This window comes from Ammospiza caudacuta, chromosome 15, assembly GCF_027887145.1.
Source record: "Ammospiza caudacuta isolate bAmmCau1 chromosome 15, bAmmCau1.pri, whole genome shotgun sequence".
Classification (NCBI taxonomy): domain Eukaryota; kingdom Metazoa; phylum Chordata; class Aves; order Passeriformes; family Passerellidae; genus Ammospiza; species Ammospiza caudacuta.
In genome coordinates, this window is record NC_080607.1 from 4089156 (window position 1) to 4108352 (window position 19197).

At 47.1% G+C, this 19197-nt stretch overlaps 1 protein-coding gene across 1 annotated transcript in view; it reads right to left on the reverse strand.

Annotated features, from left to right (window-relative positions):
- LOC131564289 (fer-1-like protein 4) overlaps positions 1-19197 on the reverse strand; it is a 37762-nt gene continuing 18565 nt past the window's right edge. Inside the window, 22 exon segments of the mRNA XM_058814660.1 lie at positions 1-499; positions 1033-1133; positions 1891-2162; positions 4051-4292; positions 4558-4656; positions 5610-5695; positions 6664-6842; positions 8748-8902; positions 9674-9844; positions 10299-10426; positions 10868-10978; positions 11691-11822; positions 12176-12282; positions 13465-13513; positions 14099-14230; positions 14628-14731; positions 15513-15672; positions 16007-16168; positions 16475-16591; positions 16838-17011; positions 18167-18301; positions 18677-18801. Coding sequence (XP_058670643.1) covers positions 319-499; positions 1033-1133; positions 1891-2162; positions 4051-4292; positions 4558-4656; positions 5610-5695; positions 6664-6842; positions 8748-8902; positions 9674-9844; positions 10299-10426; positions 10868-10978; positions 11691-11822; positions 12176-12282; positions 13465-13513; positions 14099-14230; positions 14628-14731; positions 15513-15672; positions 16007-16168; positions 16475-16591; positions 16838-17011; positions 18167-18301; positions 18677-18801 — 3122 coding nt within the window. The 3' untranslated portion in view covers positions 1-318.

Here is a 19197-nt window from a genome sequence, read left to right on the forward strand (position 1 = left end):
GTTGTCCCAGTGTAGTCCTTGCTGCTGTACTACTCAGGAGGAAGGGCAAAGGGGCAGTAGTGAGGACTGCTGAACCAGGATCAGCCTGTACCACACAAATAAACAGGTTGTCCCCCAGCTCCAGAAAGCAGCTAAAAACGCAAGCATCGGAGAGAGTAGCTAAGGAGTTTTTATTCACAAGGAAAACAAAGCTCACTTCTGCCGGTCTCTGTCTCTCTAGGCTGTCTCTGCACCTGCAGGTTTTCATCAAGCTTTCTGATCTTATCTTGACTCCTGCCACAATCACCCATCCTTGAATAGTTCTCTGCTGAAGAGCATTTATCCATTAATGATCTTCTCGCTGATGTATCCAGGCATGGTGTAGACCAAAAGAACCAGGAAGATTGTCAGAACAGTGACAACAAACAGCACAATTATGTATCTCTTGTACCGCTTCCAGATAAAAAACGCAAAGGTCTTCATGGGATTCACAAACCAGTTGAAAGTTGTTTTGGGCCAACTAGAACAGGAAGAGAAGAATATATAAGCACATGCTCAATCTACAGAACATCACGTTAGCCCTTCTTCTTTGGTGTCCTGCTACCCTCATGAATCACTAGCTCTTCCTGCTGCTTTCAGGCAGGATCAGCCCAGGGGCTACAGTAAACACACTGCCTGTGGAAACACTAGAGACAAAAGGATGGGACTCTTTGGAACAGTGTCCCAGTGTCCCCAGAGCTGTCCTTCACCTTTGTACACAAGGGATCCCTTCACATAGACAGATCTGACCATTGTACTAGCAATGTTATGGCACAGCTGCCTTGAGTATCACCCTTAGATCAATCCTGGGTCAGGTGCTGCAGCCTCAAGTCCTGTGGACTCACTTGAACTCTGGGAAACTCTGGCAGTCCTGGTCCTGCAGACCCCAATGCCCAGGACATCAGAGATTGCTCTTGGCTTCCAGACAAGCCAATACTCCTGGTTTCCATACAAACAGCTGCTGAGAATGTGACACTGTCTGTTCACCCTAAAGGTGATAATACATATACTCACTTGGGCTTCTCCAGGGGTTCAGGCCCTTTTCGGCCCAAGCCAACAGGACTTTTGTCAGCCTCCTCCACAGTCAGCAGCTGGAACTCTGCTTCCACCTTACCCTGTAGGGACAATATGTCTGAGCCACAGCTGAATGTGTTGCTTCACAAACCAGCCCGATGACCACGCATCCTGCCACAACTGGGTATTTTTCTCCCAGTTCCACTTACAGATGGCTCAGAGCTTTTTTCTCCGTTGGCTAGAGTCTTACTTCACAGCCAGTGGAAACTGTGGCCTGGTAAGAAACTGTTTTGCAGACAAGGAACTGTATTTTAATGAACTCCCCAACTACCTGATTTGTCTCTACCCTCCCACAGTGGCCCTGAGCAAAATTCACCCTTGGAGACACACAGTGGTTCAGCAGCAGGGGTATCAGGAGCAAGTCTGTCTCTGGTCAGTCGGCACCTGCTTGTCTTGGGTAGGCAGAGACCCCAGGACAAGCTTCTGCTGCTGTCCTGACTGGCTGATGGGGAGCCATATGCCTCTTGCTTTGGAGTAGGAGTGAGTGAGGAGAACATGGTCTGAGGTGTTTTAGTGGGAATACTAAATTTCTAAACCAATACAGCTCCCCTCATGGAGCTGAGCTCTATGGAAAGTTCAGAGGAATACATGAAGTCAGACACCTCTGCATGCCACAGCACCTGGTTTCTCAGGGGTAGACAAAGTGCTGGATGAGCAGCAGATGGAAGAAGTCTTCAGGATCCTGCAAAAGCTGGGCCACTGCTTCCCTTGTAGATTGTGTGCGTGTAGGACAGGCTGCCATATCAAGGCAGAGGAAAAACACTGGCTGTGCTCACCGTTTCCAGCTCCCCACCTTACCGTCAGGAAATACTTGTTCCCACTGGGGTCTGTGAATTCCATGTCCTCTGGTCTGACTGAGCTGCTCCACTTCGTTTTCTTCTTATACTCTCTTTCGTGTCTCTCGTCATCTTCTTGATCTCTGAGTTTGATGAAGGGCCACCAGCCCCTCATGCGCTTATATCGGAAAATGGAAAATCGAGGTGTTGCATTCTCCTTGGCCATTTTGATGGTGCAATGCTCAGAGCTCTTGGCTGCCCACACCATGTCATGCAGCTTCAACTCGATGGAGCCTGCAGGCACAGGGAAGAGGAGACCACATGGTAAAACCTTGAGGTCAGCCCCACACAACATTTGGCTGTCTCTGCCATGCTCCCAACTGCCACAAGCAGGTCCCAGCTGCTGCAATTATCTAGTAGCACCCTGCACATTTACAGATAGAGAACCTGAAATTATGCATAAGAAATTACTAGCTTAGGAGTTAGAGACTGGGAGGCAGAAGCCCCAGGTCTCATCTCATTTTTGATAAGGGCTGTTTGGTATGTTCATATGGTGAGTTATTTTCACCCTTTTATTATGTCCCACCCTGCTCTCCTCACATGTCTAAGATGATCTTCCTCTCTAATTCCTGGAAATGTCAATTAAACTTATAAAATGATAACAATTTAAAATTATAAGTGCTTTAAGTGTTTCAAGTTTATCATAGATTTGCAACAGCCTCAGTTTATCTCCCTGTTTGGTCTTGTGCCTCTGTCCTGCTCAGAATGAGTTCCTGTCCCACTCTGGCACTGAGCCCTTGCAACAAAACAATCTTACCACATCCTGGTCTGTACTGGTAAAAGCAGACAAGGGATGTGAGTGTTCCCTGCTCATTTCCAAGTGAGACTGCATCTGGATACTGTGTCCAGTTTTGGACCCCTAATACAAGAAAGGTGTCAACTAAATAGTTTTTATTGGCTGAGATAGTCAAGTATGTAGTAGGTGCCGCAGCAAGAGGGGTGAGAGACACTTATATGTTCAGTTCAGAGAAGAGAGGTCAAGAGGGTGGTCTTACTGCATCCCTCACAGCCTAGAGGAAGCTACAGAGCAGATGGAGCTAGATTCTTCTCAGAAATCGATAATGAAAGCACCTAAGGCAACAGACACAAAATGCTGGAAGTAAAAAACCTGAGAATTGTGAAAAAGGTGCAGCCAGGAAAAGGGCTCCAGAAGCATGCTAGCAATCCATCCTTGGAGATAATCAAAACCCACCCAGAAAATGTCCACCCAGAAAATGACCTACAGCCAGGGCAGGAGATTGCAGTAAACCCTGCAGAAGCCTCTTACTGTCTAGAAGGTCCTGAGATCATACATGCCAGAAATCATTGGAATTGTAAATTCTTTCTTCAGTGCCTCAGTTTTTCATGGCTGAACCACTGGAAGTGCCTCTAGCAGTAAAGCCTCTTAAATACACTATGAAAGGTGAAGTATAAGGAGAGTTCAAACATGCCCAGGAGATAGCTGGGGAAAGGCGCTGCTTTTTAGTAGGGAGGTTAACATTTGAAGAAGGGAGGAACAACTGAACAGAGTGCTATAATCTTGGGGATGACAGCAGAAGTGGGAGACAATCAGCAGTACTTGCTAGCATAATATGTGGGGAATCACCACTAGCTCTGTTTTGGCACTGGGCCTTGCTGCATGCCCAGCTCAGGAGGTTTTATTACTGGGAAGTTTCAGGGGCATCCAGGGAGCTCTGAGGTCCCAGCAACTCAAGTGACAATAGTCTCACAAAGGTTGTCTAGTCTTACACTGGTTGTCCCTGTTCCCACAACATAAGGTCCTGGGAAAAGTGTTCTTAAGCCCAGACTTTGAGATCTGCATATCTAAGAGCACAGAAAACAAGCACATTTATTGGAAAGGTTGTGAGGAAGCAGAACCTGGGAGTCCTGTGATGTGACAAGCCCTGAATAAATACACCAGGGCCCTGGGACAAGCATGTAAGCACTGCATGTCTGTGTAGGGGAGGTGCCTATCTCCAGGCTTTGTCTGTAGCTCAGGTGTGAAAAACCAGCCCAGATGACTGCTGAGCTGAAGAGTTTGATCTGATGGTCCTAGGGTCCCTTCTCAGAGAGCTGAACCCCAGGGAAATGCTCCAGCAAGGTAAGGGACAGGTCACCCCACTTCCAGCAGGTAACACCATACCTAGAAAGTCATTAGCTGAAATCCTGTCATAATCCCAGACCTGGAGGACCAGAACAGCCGGTTCCCGAAACTCTGATTCCTCCATGGAGAAGACAGAGTCCTTTTTCTTGTAGGTGATCTCCTTCTCAGTTGGGAGATAATTGAAGCGGAAGATGAACCTCCAGTTGAAATTGCCTTCCCCAGTCAAGGAGTTAAAGTGAACATCTGTCTCCTGCTTGTCATGGTCAAGACCTTTTATCCAGCTGCAGGAGAAACTCAGTTATCCTCTACCCTTGTCAGCCAGCCTGAGAGGCAGAGCAGGAGGATGGAAGCACTGAACACCATGGAGTAGCAGGAAAGGGCCAAACCAGAGCAACACCTGGACAACATCTCTGGGGCTAGAGCAGCCCATGAAGAGAACTGGAGTAGGCGTCTCACACCAGAGGTTCAGAGGAGGCAAGTGAGCATGTGGGCCAGGGCAGGGAGCAGGGCAGCCAAGCTCTGGCCTCCCAGTCATTCCCACCAGACCTTTTCACGTAGATGTCGCTGGAAGGCTCTCCTGTTACTGGGTTGACATCATCAAGGATCACATTATCCGTGTTCCAGATAATCACACGGAGCTCATAGCTGTGGGAAGGACACAGAGGTGAGATTCATGTCCTTGTCCCTGGTGCATGGGAGGGCAGATCAAGCCCTGAGCACAACGCCAGAGCTGCAGGACTTGAAAATTCCCAGCAGTGTGGTTCCCCCCGCTCCTCCCGCCAAGCACAGCTCTGCAATCTCACTGCCAGGCATAAAACCCTTTCTGGACACTACAACCCTACAAGACAAACACCCACAGTCAATACAGGTAGATTTTGCAAACCAAATCCCTGTTGCATGGGAAATCCACCCTGCTCTGCTAAGCCAGAGGAGTACAGAAAAGCTTAGGCAAGAAGGGATCTCTGCAGTCTCTGCTCCAAGCTCTTGCTCTAGCTTCATAGTAGGTCAATTGTGCAGGACCTTGTCTGCATCAGTTTTTAATATCACCAAGGATGGACATCCCAGCATATCTGAGTCAATCTGTCCCTATTCCAGGGTAGCTTCACTCTCACTGGGAAAACATTTTCCCTATAGTCAGCTAGAGTTTCCCTTGCTGAAATTCATGTTTATTATCTCTTGTCCTTTCAGGTGAACGTCAGAGAATAACCTGGATCCTCCATCTCAAAAGTACCATTAGATCCTTGAAAACAGCAGATTTCATCCTTCAACTCCATTTCTCCAGACTCCTAAGGACATCTGTCCACTAGCCAGAATAGAGTTTGCTGAGTAGCTCTGGCCTGGGTTTCTATTACCTTTATGTCCTGCCATAGAGACATTGACCTGCCCTTCCCCAAACCTTTGTGTAGCTGAAGCTCTTAGGGCCCAACATGATACACTCAAGAGAGCATCCTGTGGTCAGAATTGGAGGAAAGAGGTCTACATGCCACACTAGCACTGACCCTCAGCCAGTGCCCTGTGGCACATCCCACCAGCCATGGCAAGGGACATTGACCCTCCTTGCAGCCCACCAGCCCCAGGCCTACCCCCACAGGTGCTACCTGACAGGCTGTCGTGGTTTGATGTTGACAGGCGGTGGTGCAGGGACATCATTTGGAAACATGTCGATCCACATGTGCAAGGAGCCCTGACGAGAGAAGAGAGCAAAGACACTTCAAGAGACAGACCACTCTCCAGCTCTTCAAGGAGCAAAGGCTTGATCCTGCGAGGAAAGTTCTCATCAGAAAGCCCCTGCTTGGTTCTCTCCATTCCCAGCACTTGAGAGTGACATGAGATTCAATTTTACACAGGGAAAAAAATTAAGGCTATGAAAGATTGCTTATTTCTGCTCCAAGAAAAACCACTTCACCTATACTGAATCCATTTCAGAGGTAAACATATCCCTCTGTCTTAATAAGGAGCATATGGTAATGCAATGCTTAAGCAAAACCAACAAAACTAAGAAGTGATAGATCTGACTCATGCATTTCCAATGCCAAAGAAAGCCAGCATGACTGCAGGACTCTGCTTTGTTCAAACCTCCAGTACCCAAGAGAACAGGATATTTCAGTGCAGGACATTAAAATGGTGAGTTCAGATGGCTGCATTGCACAAAACTAAGGATGGAGAAGCCAAGGGCAGAGAACAAGGTTATTGCAAAACAGCAGTGATAAGGGACAATGCAGAGGAGGCAGGTATAGGCAAGGATACCATCAGCCATGGGGGTGCATGGTGGCAAGGCTCAAAAGCAGAGCACATCTATTGCCACCCACACAGTATCCTCATCAGAGCCAGTGCTAAATGACCTGTGGAGACAGGAAGAACTCTGGGTCACCAACACTGTGAACACAACATCAATGGACAGAATTTCCTTGAGGAAAGGGTATTCAGAAGCATCATGAGAGGTCAGAGGGTAGGTGTAAGCAAAGGACAACCATGGCCAATGTCCTCACTTTGTAGCTGGACCAGCCATCCACAGACATAACTCCAGTCACCCACCTAGGAAGGGGACAATATGTAAGATTCACAGGCGACCGGACAGCTGACTAGAAACCAGTTGTCCAGAAGGTCCTTCCCCGAAACAATGTTGAGGTTTAGCACGGAAACACATCTCACCTTCACAAGCCCGGGGTTCTCCGGGTTGTACAAAGACCGGATTTCCACATGCTCTGGTACTAGCTTGTACCCATATCCTGGCATCTCTTCCCAGTGCTGCAGGACATACAGAGCCTTATGTTCAACATCCAGCGACAAGTTCTCATCTGCCACTCCTCTCTTGTTCCTCACAGAAGCCTCTGCAGCAGGACACAGCCAGGGAGAAAATTAGGGCTTCTGGTCAGCAAGAGTCATGTCAGGACATCAGTCACTAGCACAAGCAACAGGAGATGATGGACTGGGCAAAAAAGCACCTCTTCAGAAAAACAAATGGGGAGAAGCAGGAGGGCAAAGATGAAGGGAGTGAGTTCGGTATGATGCAGTGATGACAGAAATGGCAAGCAGGAAAAAAACAAGCTAAGAGAAATGCAGTGGAAAGGGCAAAAACTAATTTACTCTGGCCCTGGGAAAAAGATCCAATGAACATTGAGGAGGACGTGATCTTCTGGGGCAGTTTAAGTCCCCACATCTCTGTGGTAGTGCCAACAGATCCATGGATGAATTTTTGCCAGAGAAGTGCTACTGGAAAGCATTACTTGCCAGTCTCAAGACATGCAGCTGTGCTCTCCATTAATGAACACAATTAGTAGTTGACTCCTTTGGCACAGCAAAGCCAAATGGCACTTCAAGACCAAATCTTGCTGGTGGGAGATAAACCAGAGCCAACAGATGAGGGCATAATGACCCACTCACTCCTGGGTTTATGGAGCACCACTGCCCCTTGGATAGCAGTCTGAGACCTAAACCATTTCAAGCAGTGTTCAAGTACAGCAGAGGTTCACAGGACACCAGTTGCAGCTGTGTTGGAACAAGAACCAGCTGTCAGGGAACACCAGGAGAGCACCTTGTTTCTCCCTCCCCAGCTACCCAGTGATCTGAAAAAAAGGAGGAGTGGCTTCTGGAGGCTCCTTGCCCTCTCCTGAGTAGGATTTCTTTTCCATTCTTTGCATAAGTCATAGGAACGACCAGAAAACTGAGGAACAGTTTCACTGAAACAAGGAGAAAGTAAAGTTGTCCATACTGTAGGTGTCCTCACTCTGAACAGGTAAGGCCAGGGATCATCCTTCCTACAAGCTACATAGCATTGCCTTGCAGTACTCAGCCATCCACATGTGGGCCACATCTGCTCTAGTCTTTCCTCAAGGTTGGACTCAATTGCACAGGTGTTGGCAGCAGCAGGGTCTGGCCTTTGGTGAGGGAAGATCTCCATCACTGCTGGTAGACACTGTGAAAGGTTAGTGTGTTCTTGGACATCTGTGGCCCTGGCCCTGGTCCCTCCCTTGTAATGCCAGGTAGAGGGAAAGAAAACAGCAAATGAGAAGCAGAAGCTGCCCACAAGGTGGAGATCAACAGTAGAGAGAGGCAATGTGGAATCACTCAAGGCACCTGAAGCCACTGGAAGCACAGAGCATTCCTGGACAAAGCCAGCTAGAAACAGGGAAGAAGACTGAAAAAACATTCCCTTTCCCCTCCCCCCCAACCCCAAAACACGCCCAAAACAAAACAAAACAACACCTACGAACAAACCAAAAAACATTAAAGAAAAAACAAACAAAAAATATCACCACAAAAAAACCCAACCAACCAAAAACAAAAAAAATCCACAACCCAAAAAACTGCAAAACACACATAACCCCAAAGAGGACTTCATTATCTTGCTGATAGTGATCATAAGCAGATGAAGGTACAGCTTTGTGATAGTGCCAGCCACCAGAATAAGTTGGCATACAGCAAACCTCCATGACCAGCACTGCTGTGAAAGTAGGTTTACTTTGTTCCACCCACTGACACGGAAGCCACTTAGTTATCTAATGGCCTGGATCACATCTTCTCCCAGTGCAACAATGTCCACTGAAACGAGGGCACTGAACCAAGGATGCACCTCACAGTAACCCGAAAACCTGGGCCATGCAGGGCACCTAGGGGGAAGCCAGCCTGGACACCTCAGGGAAGAGAGGATTGTGGGCTCGCAGACCACCCAGCAGCACGTGCATTGCTGAGCACAGGCAGCTGCTTAAGGGACCAGTGTAACAAGCCCTATGTACCTTCAGGAAAAGCCTCTGGAGGGACCTTGAATATTTTATTGTCCACTTTGATCTCCTCCCATCTGTACTCTGCAGCAGGGATTGAGTTTTTCTTGCATAAACTATCCAAGATTTGTGTGGGTTTAAAAGCGTCTCGCCACATGTTGTAGCCATTTCTGCATGGAAAAAGAAAACATCAGGAAATTGTTTAACTTAAGTTTCCTTGCTAGGCTGTGAAACAGCCTTCCTTCCCAAAGCATAGGCTATATCACTAGAACCCTGCTCAGATTTCCACTGGGCTTAAAGAGGTTACAAAAAGTCTTAATGAATGAAAAGCTAAACAAATTCTTTCCTGACAGAAAACAAGCTGGACTTGCACCCCACAGAACTATTAGCTTCTGAGCAGCAGAAGCAATGCTAGGAGCAGGAGCAATTCTAGATGCAGTTCCTAAGTGAGAAAGAACTTTTAGTTGTGCTGCGTACTTAGCTCCATTTCCACAGCTAATTTTTCAATAGCAGGGTAGGAGAGGAGAAATTTGCAGAAATTTGGCTGAAGATCTGGAGAATCCATATGGAAGGAGGCCAAAGAAAATCAGATGTCCTGAGTGTTGCTGCTTACAAAATGCTGCCAGAGAAACTGCTGTACTTTCCGAAAGAGGTCGGAGTCAAGCAAGCACTTTTCTCACAGAACACCAATGTGTAAGGAATAGAAAAGGTTTTTTTTGCTATTTTATGCAAGGTATATTAGATTGCAGTAAGAATTAGAGTTATCACAGGAAGATGGTAGGGGTCTAAAGAGATAGAGTTATCCATGTAACTTGTAGCGAATCTGCAAATGAGCACCTGCAAATGAATATTCTGTCTCACACAACAGGAGGAGCTCTATTACGCACATGTGGCAGGTGAGAAGAATGTCTATGGCCCTCATGTGTCACATTGGTACCTACAAGTCATACTGTGTAGCCACTCCACAGTTGGCCCTGTGCTTGCTGTAGAATCGATTCTCCAAGTCAGTCTTGGTCTCCCCAGTCAGATCATCAGATCCAACCAAATCATGATCAAATATTGCCACAGTGAGTTCTGATTCCATGGGAAAGGAGACTGTCAGCTCCACAACTCTGGACAGAATCAAACAGGGAAAGCACAATTAGCAGAGGATGGAAATTAAACACATGCTCTGCTTTGATAATCCTATATATTTAAGAACGGTATTTGACAACTTAAAGGCCTCTGATAAACTTTGATTCTCTCTAAATTCAGTATGTGACATTTTCGGTGGGCATGCTCAAAGGAATTCCTTTTCCAGGAGTGTATGGCTTGGATAGAGGGTCTGGAGTTAGGGAATGCTTGGCTTCCAATTTTAAATCAAATCCTTGGGTGTACTCGCCTCCTAACCCAAAGCATGATGGCTCCTGAGTTAGCTGGAGGCAAGAGACATGCCCAAGGGCTTTGTGTAAAAGCACAAGATTCTCCATCAGAAAGGAACAGAAGACCTTATATGCTGAACCACATTTCAAGCCCCAGATTTGCACTGTTCTTATTAAACCCACTAGATGAAACCTTCTTGCATACTCTCCAAACACAGGATTGAGCTTCTTTGGAATGTATCGCTCCTTAGTGTCTTTCTGCTGCTTCCCCACAGTCACCACCACATAGGGGTCTGCTTTGCCATTGGGGTCTGCTGGAGAGAGATTTGTGGCCTGGAATATATAAGAGATACTGCTATACAAAGCTGTGGAGGGCAACCTGGAAAAGGAACACTGCACCAGCCTGAAACCACCCAAGCCCACTTGGTCAGGTCCCTCCAGCAACCACCCCAGCAGTGAAACAGGCACTTGATCCCACACAAATCCTCACTCTACAAGCCATTAATATCTTCAGCTGTGGACCCACCTACTTGCTCATGATCTCAAGGCAGATGTGAGGAGCCAAGAAATACCCATCTGCCCATCCTCAAGCTACAAAGCATGGAAGACTCTCCATGGACAGGAGGTAGGTGCCTTCCACTGGCAGAGGCTTCAAGCCAGCATCACATTTTTCACAAGCGCCACTGCTCACATTTACTGAGCAGAGAAGGGCAGAAGGTCCACAGGGAGGGGAGAGACCGCCAAGCATTACTGTCACCTCCCCCAGAGACTTACCTTAACAATGTAAACTCTTACAAGAACCTTGATGGGTCTGTTCCTTGGAATGCCGTGGGAGACCTTGGGCTCTGTAACAGTTTCCTCACTGGGGTAGACATAGAAGGAGCCCTGCAGAAAACACTTTTCAAGGAACAGTTGGATATACATGGGAATATCTCAGAAAGGATTGGAGCCACCAGCTTCACCTGCTAACTAGAAAATCAGAGCCATTTCCCCCATGCAGACCACAGACACCCTATGGCCATGGGGACAGTGTTTTCCAAAGGTCAAATCATGTCCACATGGCGCAGGCAATTCCTGCTTGCAATTTAGGCTGCAGGCTGTCATGCCTCTGCCAATGTCAGATATGAGCATCTCTAGGCACTTTGGATTGCCAAAGACAGAGGACACCAAACGTTTTCTAGCGACAGCTACAATTTCTGTAGTTGATATTTTAGAGTCTTCAAGAGCTCCTGGATGGGAGGATGACACCTCTTTTAAATAAGTTTTCCTAACCTTAAAACCAGTGAAACTTACTTATATAGTACTTATATGCATATTGAATAGACCCAGAGGCTGCAACCAGAGTGAGTCCTTTATGCTTCATACTTTCTCCTTGTAGCAGTTAAAAAACCTAAATTGGATGGATTTATAAGATAAAAACAGTAGGACCAAAGTACAATTGCTTCAACAGGCACTAACAATACCCTGGCCGTGCTGCAGCCCAAACTGCACACCCATGCATTCTGCAAGGTTTTACTGGTGTTGGCTTGCCCTGAAATACAGATTATAAGGATCTTCTTCCACAAGCAGCACAAATGTCATCCAAATGAAACAGTACCTTGTACTTCCCCACATAGTGTTCATCTTCATTTCCATCTTCATCTTCATTTGCTTTGCCATGATGAAGGGGGAAAATACACAACAAGTCTTCAAAATTACCAAACTCATGTTCCAGCTCAGAGTTGTAGATCTGAAATAAGTAGAAAGTTATTGTGAGCCTTTTCTTGCCATCTCAAAGGGAAGGAGAGTCAGAAAGACCATCCTTTCTCTGTTTCAATCGTTTCACCTAGTCCTACCTTACTTCTGTATTACTCAGGGCAGGATGTTAATGATTTTCCTGCATGTCCCTAGGGCCAGCCTTAGATGTGGTTGCACATCTCAGCTTGGCTCCAAGGTGTTACTAGCTGCATCAAAGGCAAGCAATGGTGTGTCCTCAGCACACACTGCAGGTTCTCCTCCCAGCATAATTTCCACTGCAGGAAGGTGAGGAAGACATGGACGAAGGCCCAGGGCTGAAAGTGACTAGGTCACCCCAATTATCACCTGAAGGGTGGCAATGAGCTTCCTCTTCGGTTGAGCAGGTTCAGTTTCAATCACTGCCTCATCCTCTGCTTCCATGTCAATGAAAGATGCATTTAAATTCCCTCCATCTAGAAATGATGGTAAGAGATTAGGAAACACTCTGATTTTGCCCATCATATCAAGTGTCTCTACATGAAGTCACCCCAGCCACAGTTTCTGCTTTCACCCAGGGTTTTGGCCTCTGTCACAGCAACTGGAACTATTGCTATTTGTAACAGGTGTCTTTCCAGCATCTCCAGTTTCCCAGCACAGCATGGCTGGATGGGTGGGGGGACAAAAATTAGCACAGACCTACCTGCCTATTTGTCTGGATGGCCACCATTTAGACAGGAATTGGGCAGAAACCAAATGAAGGAAGGTGGTTGGGCCATCTTACAGGTGCTGTCAGGGAAGGCACAGAGGAGAGTCCACCCTCCTCTTTGGATGAGAGCTTATTTGCTGGCCTGGTAGTTTGGGTGGCTAACTGAAGCATCACTGCCACTTTTGGCACAGCCAGCTGAAAGAGACCATGTCTAGACCTTTCTCAGGGGCACCACCAAACCAAGGACAGAGTGGGTGTGTGCTTGTCTCATTTCCCAAGGCTCCAGATCCCTCAAGCGCTAATGGGATGCAGGTACCCTCAAAGTCTCTCCTTAAATTGTGATGATTTACATAATTTTTATACTTTGCACTTTCCCAGGCCAGAGCCATATGAGTCACTGCTTACACCTCTGCAAACCTGAACCTACAGCTGTAACACTATTCTCAGATCATAAAAAGATTGTTATTGTTGTCCATTGCCTCTGGTATCTCCTGTTACCTGATTCATCTGCACCCCACGTGAGTACCCCATAAGCACAGAGTGATTCCCAGATCCTGGACAGTTTTTCCTGTCCATCATCCTCTCTCCATCCTACCACTGCTTCCTGGTCTCACCTAGACAATCCCATGATCCCTGCAGATGATTTTTCTTCATTTTTCTCACACAGGAAAACACTTGCTTTAACACCATTTTACAAGACTCAACTATTTTCCAGGACTTTTCTGACTTTTCCAAATTTTTTTCAGGAAAGTTTGGTGTTTTTTCAACTTGAAATAGCCTGATAGCCCTTTTCAATGTCTTCGGCCTCTCTGCTCACTTTTATGTTGTTGTTGCTGAATGTTGCAAGGGTGTCTGCACAGACACTATTCTCACAAGTCCAGTACCCTCTGGGATGGTATAAACTCTTGGTTCTCTCCACTAAAGAGTGAGGTATTGCTAGAGAGCTCACCTGCACAATTCAGGTCATCATTCTCAGCATCTTCCTCATCACTGCATGCCTGAAACACACACAGTCACCTCAGATCTCTGACAGAAAAAGTTTCACCTTCCAAGCACACAACACTGACATTTTCCTGCTGGCAGAGTAAGTAAGACATAGCTGAAATCATTGCAGGATGGCATTCAACGAGTGTCTTAAAGACTTTTTTCTTCTCCCCAGATCCTCCTTCTAGCTTCTTTTGATTGGAATTTAAGTTGACAGTGCAAGGAAGGAAATTTGGAGCAGACCTGCTCCCATAACACATACTAGTACATAACCAGGACAGAGTAAGCAGTATGAAAGTCCCTGTTCAAGTCAGCAACCTCACATTTTCAGAAGTCCCTTGACAGAAGCTGCCTCATTCTCACACCAGTTGAGCACCGAGCCTCAGGGATGTTTCAATACCCACCTCCTAGTGAAATCAGCCCACCTGGTAGATGCTTGATACCTGGCTACCTTAAATATGCTTGATACACTAAAGTTCACATTTTCCTGCAGATCCATGCCAGGAGAGCTCCTGTGACACTCAATATGGTTGAAAATATCTTCATCAGACCAGTGCAGCCTATTTTCCCTTCTGCTGGCAGCTGTCACAAAATATTACCTGGTTATACAGTTCTTTCAGGGACGCATAGTACTTGGACCACCAATCCAGTTCTTCCAGTTCTGGTTTTTCCTCTTCATATTCATCTTCCTTCTTTACAAGCTTATTGATAGGAATTTTCTTCAAAGGAGCCTTGAGAGAAAAGATAACAGGGTTCAGAGGGAAGAAATGACCATCCAGGACACTCATGCGCCCTCCTCCAGTGCCCTGGGAGCCTCTGGCAAAGTCTCAGCATTCAGGCACGGCGCAGGAGGTGCAAAGCTGCCCGTGGCTCCAGCTTTGTTCTTTGCTACAAAAGAAGCCATTCTCAAGGCATAGGGCAGACCTCTTTAATGTCCCTGTGCCAGAGCCCCAGCACATTATACTGCCAATGAGCAGGCAGGAGAGAGGAGAATTTCAGTCCAGAAAAAGACCTGGTGGATGAAACCTAACACTGAATTTCTGAACTTTTTTTGTTGTTGTTGTTGTTTGTAATCTACAGTTTGGCTTTACAAACTTCAAAATTTGTTGGACCAAACATATGACTCACCTTCACAAAGCTAAGGGGGTGAGTGCTGGAACCTGCGTCACCAGCTGCCAGTCCAATGTTTACCACAGTCTGAGATGGAAGACGGTGAGATGAGACATTGCAAGCTGAGATGAAAATAAAAAACTTAATGTTTCCATGCATTTATTTCTGCCCACTACTTCTTACTTTCAGCCATAGGAAAATCCTCCTTGTTAAAACACTAATCTGATTGATTTCAGAGCTTTTTAAATCAGACCCTGAAAAAATACTGCTGGAAATCCAACTACAGTACTGAGATTAACCACCATCATCAATATGCTTGTTGCTGACTCCCAGGAATTCATAATTATGAGATATACCTTCCCTACTCAGAAATAGCCACAGATGGATCAATCTTTGGCTTCTTCTTCATCCTTCCAGATCAGGAGTGCTGGCTATTGCTATCATAGAGCTGTTTAGCTAAGTTATTACCCAATGAACAGACTTTGACCTGACAACATGAGAGAACTGAAAACTTTTCAATCCTTGGTCCTAGTGGACCAGCTCCCTAAAGATGAAGGTCTCATTGAGCAAATTCTTCCCTGTGAGGGTGGTGAGGCGCTGGCACAGGTTCCCCAGAGAAGCTGTGGCTGCCCCATTCCTGGAAATGTTCGAGGCCAGGTTGGACAGGGCTTGAGCAATCTGGTCTAGTGGAAAGTGTCCGTAATCATGGCAGAAGGTAGAACAAAATGATCTTTAAGCTCCCTTCCAACCCAAGCTATTCTGTGATTCTATGACCTTGTGATTGCAGGGAGAGGATTCTGCTGCAAGAAATCATTTTTCTAAGAGAAAGTGGAAGAGCCAGGGATCTTTGCCACTGGCAAAACCTGCCTGTCGTCCCTGTGAGAACCTCTCCAAGTAGCTTACCCTTGGGCACATCCTCTGGTTCCTCCTCCAACTCTCTGGGAGAGAATTTCATCACATTGGACACAACATGGCTACCCACAAGCACAGTGCGCCCAAATGCACGCTTTTCCACCACAAAGATGATGAGGGGAGGGTGCAGGTACACCTGCTCTGGGAGCTCCTGCAAAAGAATTATGCATGGGGTTCACAGGAGTAAAGGTGATCAATCTGTGTTGAGCTGTCAAACTATGGCAGCCCTATCACATAAGGAGAAGCCTGCTGGCACCTTGCAGCTATGCCCAAAAATCAAAGCCTTACAGTGACAGGCCATGGCTAAGACAGTTCTTGGTGAGCAATTTCACAAAGGTTTTGTTCTGCAGCTGAACCATGTGGTCATGGGAGAGCAAAATCCTGGAAGCAGTTTCCCTCCGTGTTGTCCCGTGCAGTGATATGATGCAGAGTAGCTATGGTGTACCCTGCCATGGTGGAATCCACCATGGCACCTTCCCACTCACCACATCCATGTATTTGACCAGCTCAGTGAAGTTGGGGTTCTCTTTGTAGGATGCAATAACCTCTGACTCCACCTTCTTGCCAGCACATTCAATGATCACCTGAGGCTCATCCACCTCGAACAAGTTCACTCTCTTCAGGTCCCTCAGGCCCCAGAACAGGATCTGAAGCACAACATGAAGCTGCTGTCCGAGACATGCCAGCCATGGCACTGCCCATGCTACTACCCCCCACCCACAGGACACAGTCCCCAGAAGAGGCACAAGCCTGCTCTCCCAGCTCAGCTGCCCAGCAGCTTTGCCTGTTGAACTACTCAGATGGTTTCCCCTTCAGGTCAAGCTCTTCCATTTCTGACATCTGCTTAGGCCTCACAGACACATTAGACCATCAAACTGGACTGTCTCACAAAGCCCTGCCCTCCACCCAGGGGCAGCTTAAGGGGAAAGCCAGTGCAGCAGAAGGAGGCACACCTCTATGCGAAACTCCTTCAGTACTGGGCGGATGCCCTCAGGGATGATGAACCGTCCCGCACAAGGGTCTTCCAGGTAGTCTGGCTCCTTGGGCTCCACATCCTCAGGCACTGATGGCTGAACAGGTAAAACCAGGACACAGCAGGTGATGAAAATCACTTCTATTCCATGCCATGACAAGCCCACTCTCTTCCACCTTCTAGTTCTGTGCTCACAGGCTGTCCCTGCAGCCTCCTCTCATTGGAAAGCCAGATATGGCCTCCAACTTGGAATTCTGGTGGGGCCCCATGCAACCAGCTCCTCACCCACACAGCTCTCCTCAGAGAGCTCACAACCATGTGCAGCTTTCTACAAGCCTGTTACCTCCAAATAGCCACTGTAATCGAGCTCGATCAGCTCAAAAGTGGCAATGAGCTCTCCCGCTGCTTTGCTGCCTCTGTAGAAGTCAAAGAACTGCAGGGCAGGTTTGGTGTATGGCTCATCAACCAGCTTCACCTGTGGGACAGCAAAGGCCTGCCCAAGGAACTCGGGGGAGCCCTGCAGGAAAGAGGGGAGTGACTCAAATCATCCCTGTGGTATCTCACCACCTCAAAGACCACCACTAATTCCAGCCAATCTGGGACAATACAAAATTACTCTTCCACCCATGTTATCCTCTGCTTTGATTTTCTCTGCTCCATCCAGAGCTAGGAACAGATAAAGGCATGTTTACAGCAGCTCCACTTAACTCCCGGTTCATCTCCCTGCAGAACTCAGCAAACAGCCTGGCACCATGTACCAGAGGACATGAAATCTAGATCAGGTTTTTCAGAGTCTCTTCCAGACAGGGTTTGATTATCTCCAAGGATGGATACACTACAAGCTCTCTGAGCTACAAGCCCAGCATGCATTCTACCTCTGTGTAAAAATTTCTTTCTTATATCAAGATGGATTTTCTTCCTTGCCAGTTTGTGTTCATTGCTTGCCGTTGGGCCCCTTGATACCTTCCATGAGAAATCTGAACTGGGCTTTTCCATCCTTTCCCACCAGGTAGCTGCAGACAGCAAAAAGACACTGGCTTTCTCTCAACCTCTGTCTGAGGCTTTCTCTCAACCTCTGTCTGAGGCTGAAATATAGGCTATACTCAGCCCTCCTCCTCTGTCCTGTGCTCCATCTTGGTGGCCTCCTCTGGACTCATCCCAATATGACAGGGTTTGTCTTGTACTGGAACCACAGGAAAGCTGCTGAGTTACTGCCGGAGAACCTGGTGCAAGTTATGTCATTAGCCTTAGGATAGCAAAGAGGCTCTAGGAGACAGTGTGACTTTAAAGCATTATAAAGAGAGAAAAGGAAGGACTGAGGAGGGATGATTGATGATATGTGAGGACACAGGGAAGGAATAGTCCTAAAAACAATATCAGTTCCCCCATGATATGAGCCCTCTGCAATGTGAGCCTGCCAAGGAAGCAGGCATAATGTTTCTTCAAATATAAAAGATCCTGGATCCAACAAGAACTCATCAGCCCCTGATGAGTTTAGAGTATCTCTGAGTCAGAAAATCTCAACCTCAGCCACAGTCCCCACAACTCACTATTACCAGCGGACCAGCACCAAGCTGTCATGGAAACCAAGCAGAGAAGTCGCAGTACTCAGAAATCCTTTGCCTTCCCTTTTCCAGAAACAACATAAGGAGGGCAGCGTGGCCATACTTACAAATTTATTGTGGCTGAAAAGGTTGATTATAATGATGGGGGTCTCTGTTTTCAACTCTTCTTTCTTCCCATCAATAATGAGCTGGTCAAACAAAAGTAGCTCATTCCACATAGGGCTCAGTGTCTCCTCCAGCATCTGCAGATGGAGACAGAAGGCCCAAGTGTTCCACAGTCAGTGGAAATAAACCACATGCAGGAAAGAGAGGAACTCCAGGCTGATTCCCTCTCTCACACAGCCACATGCAGCTGGAGGTTGGCAGGAGGGATGTGAGATCAGCACTCAAGGTCAACTAGCACATGCCAATCAACCTTTGAGACCATGCTCAATGACTGTCAGATATTCTCTGAACATAATTACACTGCTCAGAGCATAGATACCCAAGTCCTTGGAGATACAAAAGTCCCAGGAGGACTTCGGTAGCACTGACCTTAAACGTGTCAGTGCGAGCATGGTCATTTTTCTCTCCCCAAGTTCCCAAGATGACAGAGGCAAGAGTTTAAGTGGTCTCACCCTCGTGGTCTGGCAATGAGTTGAAAATACCACTCTTGCAAATGGATCTGAAAGGCCATTATCATCTGCAGGTAGGATCCCTCGAGCCTGATACAGATGGGCTCGGAGCTGGAAATAGCTGAAGTCTGGTAAGAAAAGGAGAGAGGAAGTCCCCAACAAAGTCCTGTATGAGGCCAAAAAATGCCTGAAGGAGAAGGCCAGCCAGATAGGAGGAGTGGGTGCATTCTGTGACAAATAGTTGCCACTTCTGTGGGGCTGTGGTTCTCCGGCCAGTACATCTCAAAAGGTTTAGCCAAGCCAGACAAGCTCAGTGGGCTCCCCAGACACGTCTGGGAAGTACATGAGTGCGACATGTGAAATGTGCAGTGTTCTGCTATGAGCATCTACTGTGGGGGAGCACCATCAAGCCTCATCAGAGGGGCAGAACTCATGCCCATTGCCAATTTGGCAGCACATTCAATGCCTACAAAGCACCCATTCTGTCTGGTGCTTTAGCTGTGAATGCGCAAATACATCCTCAT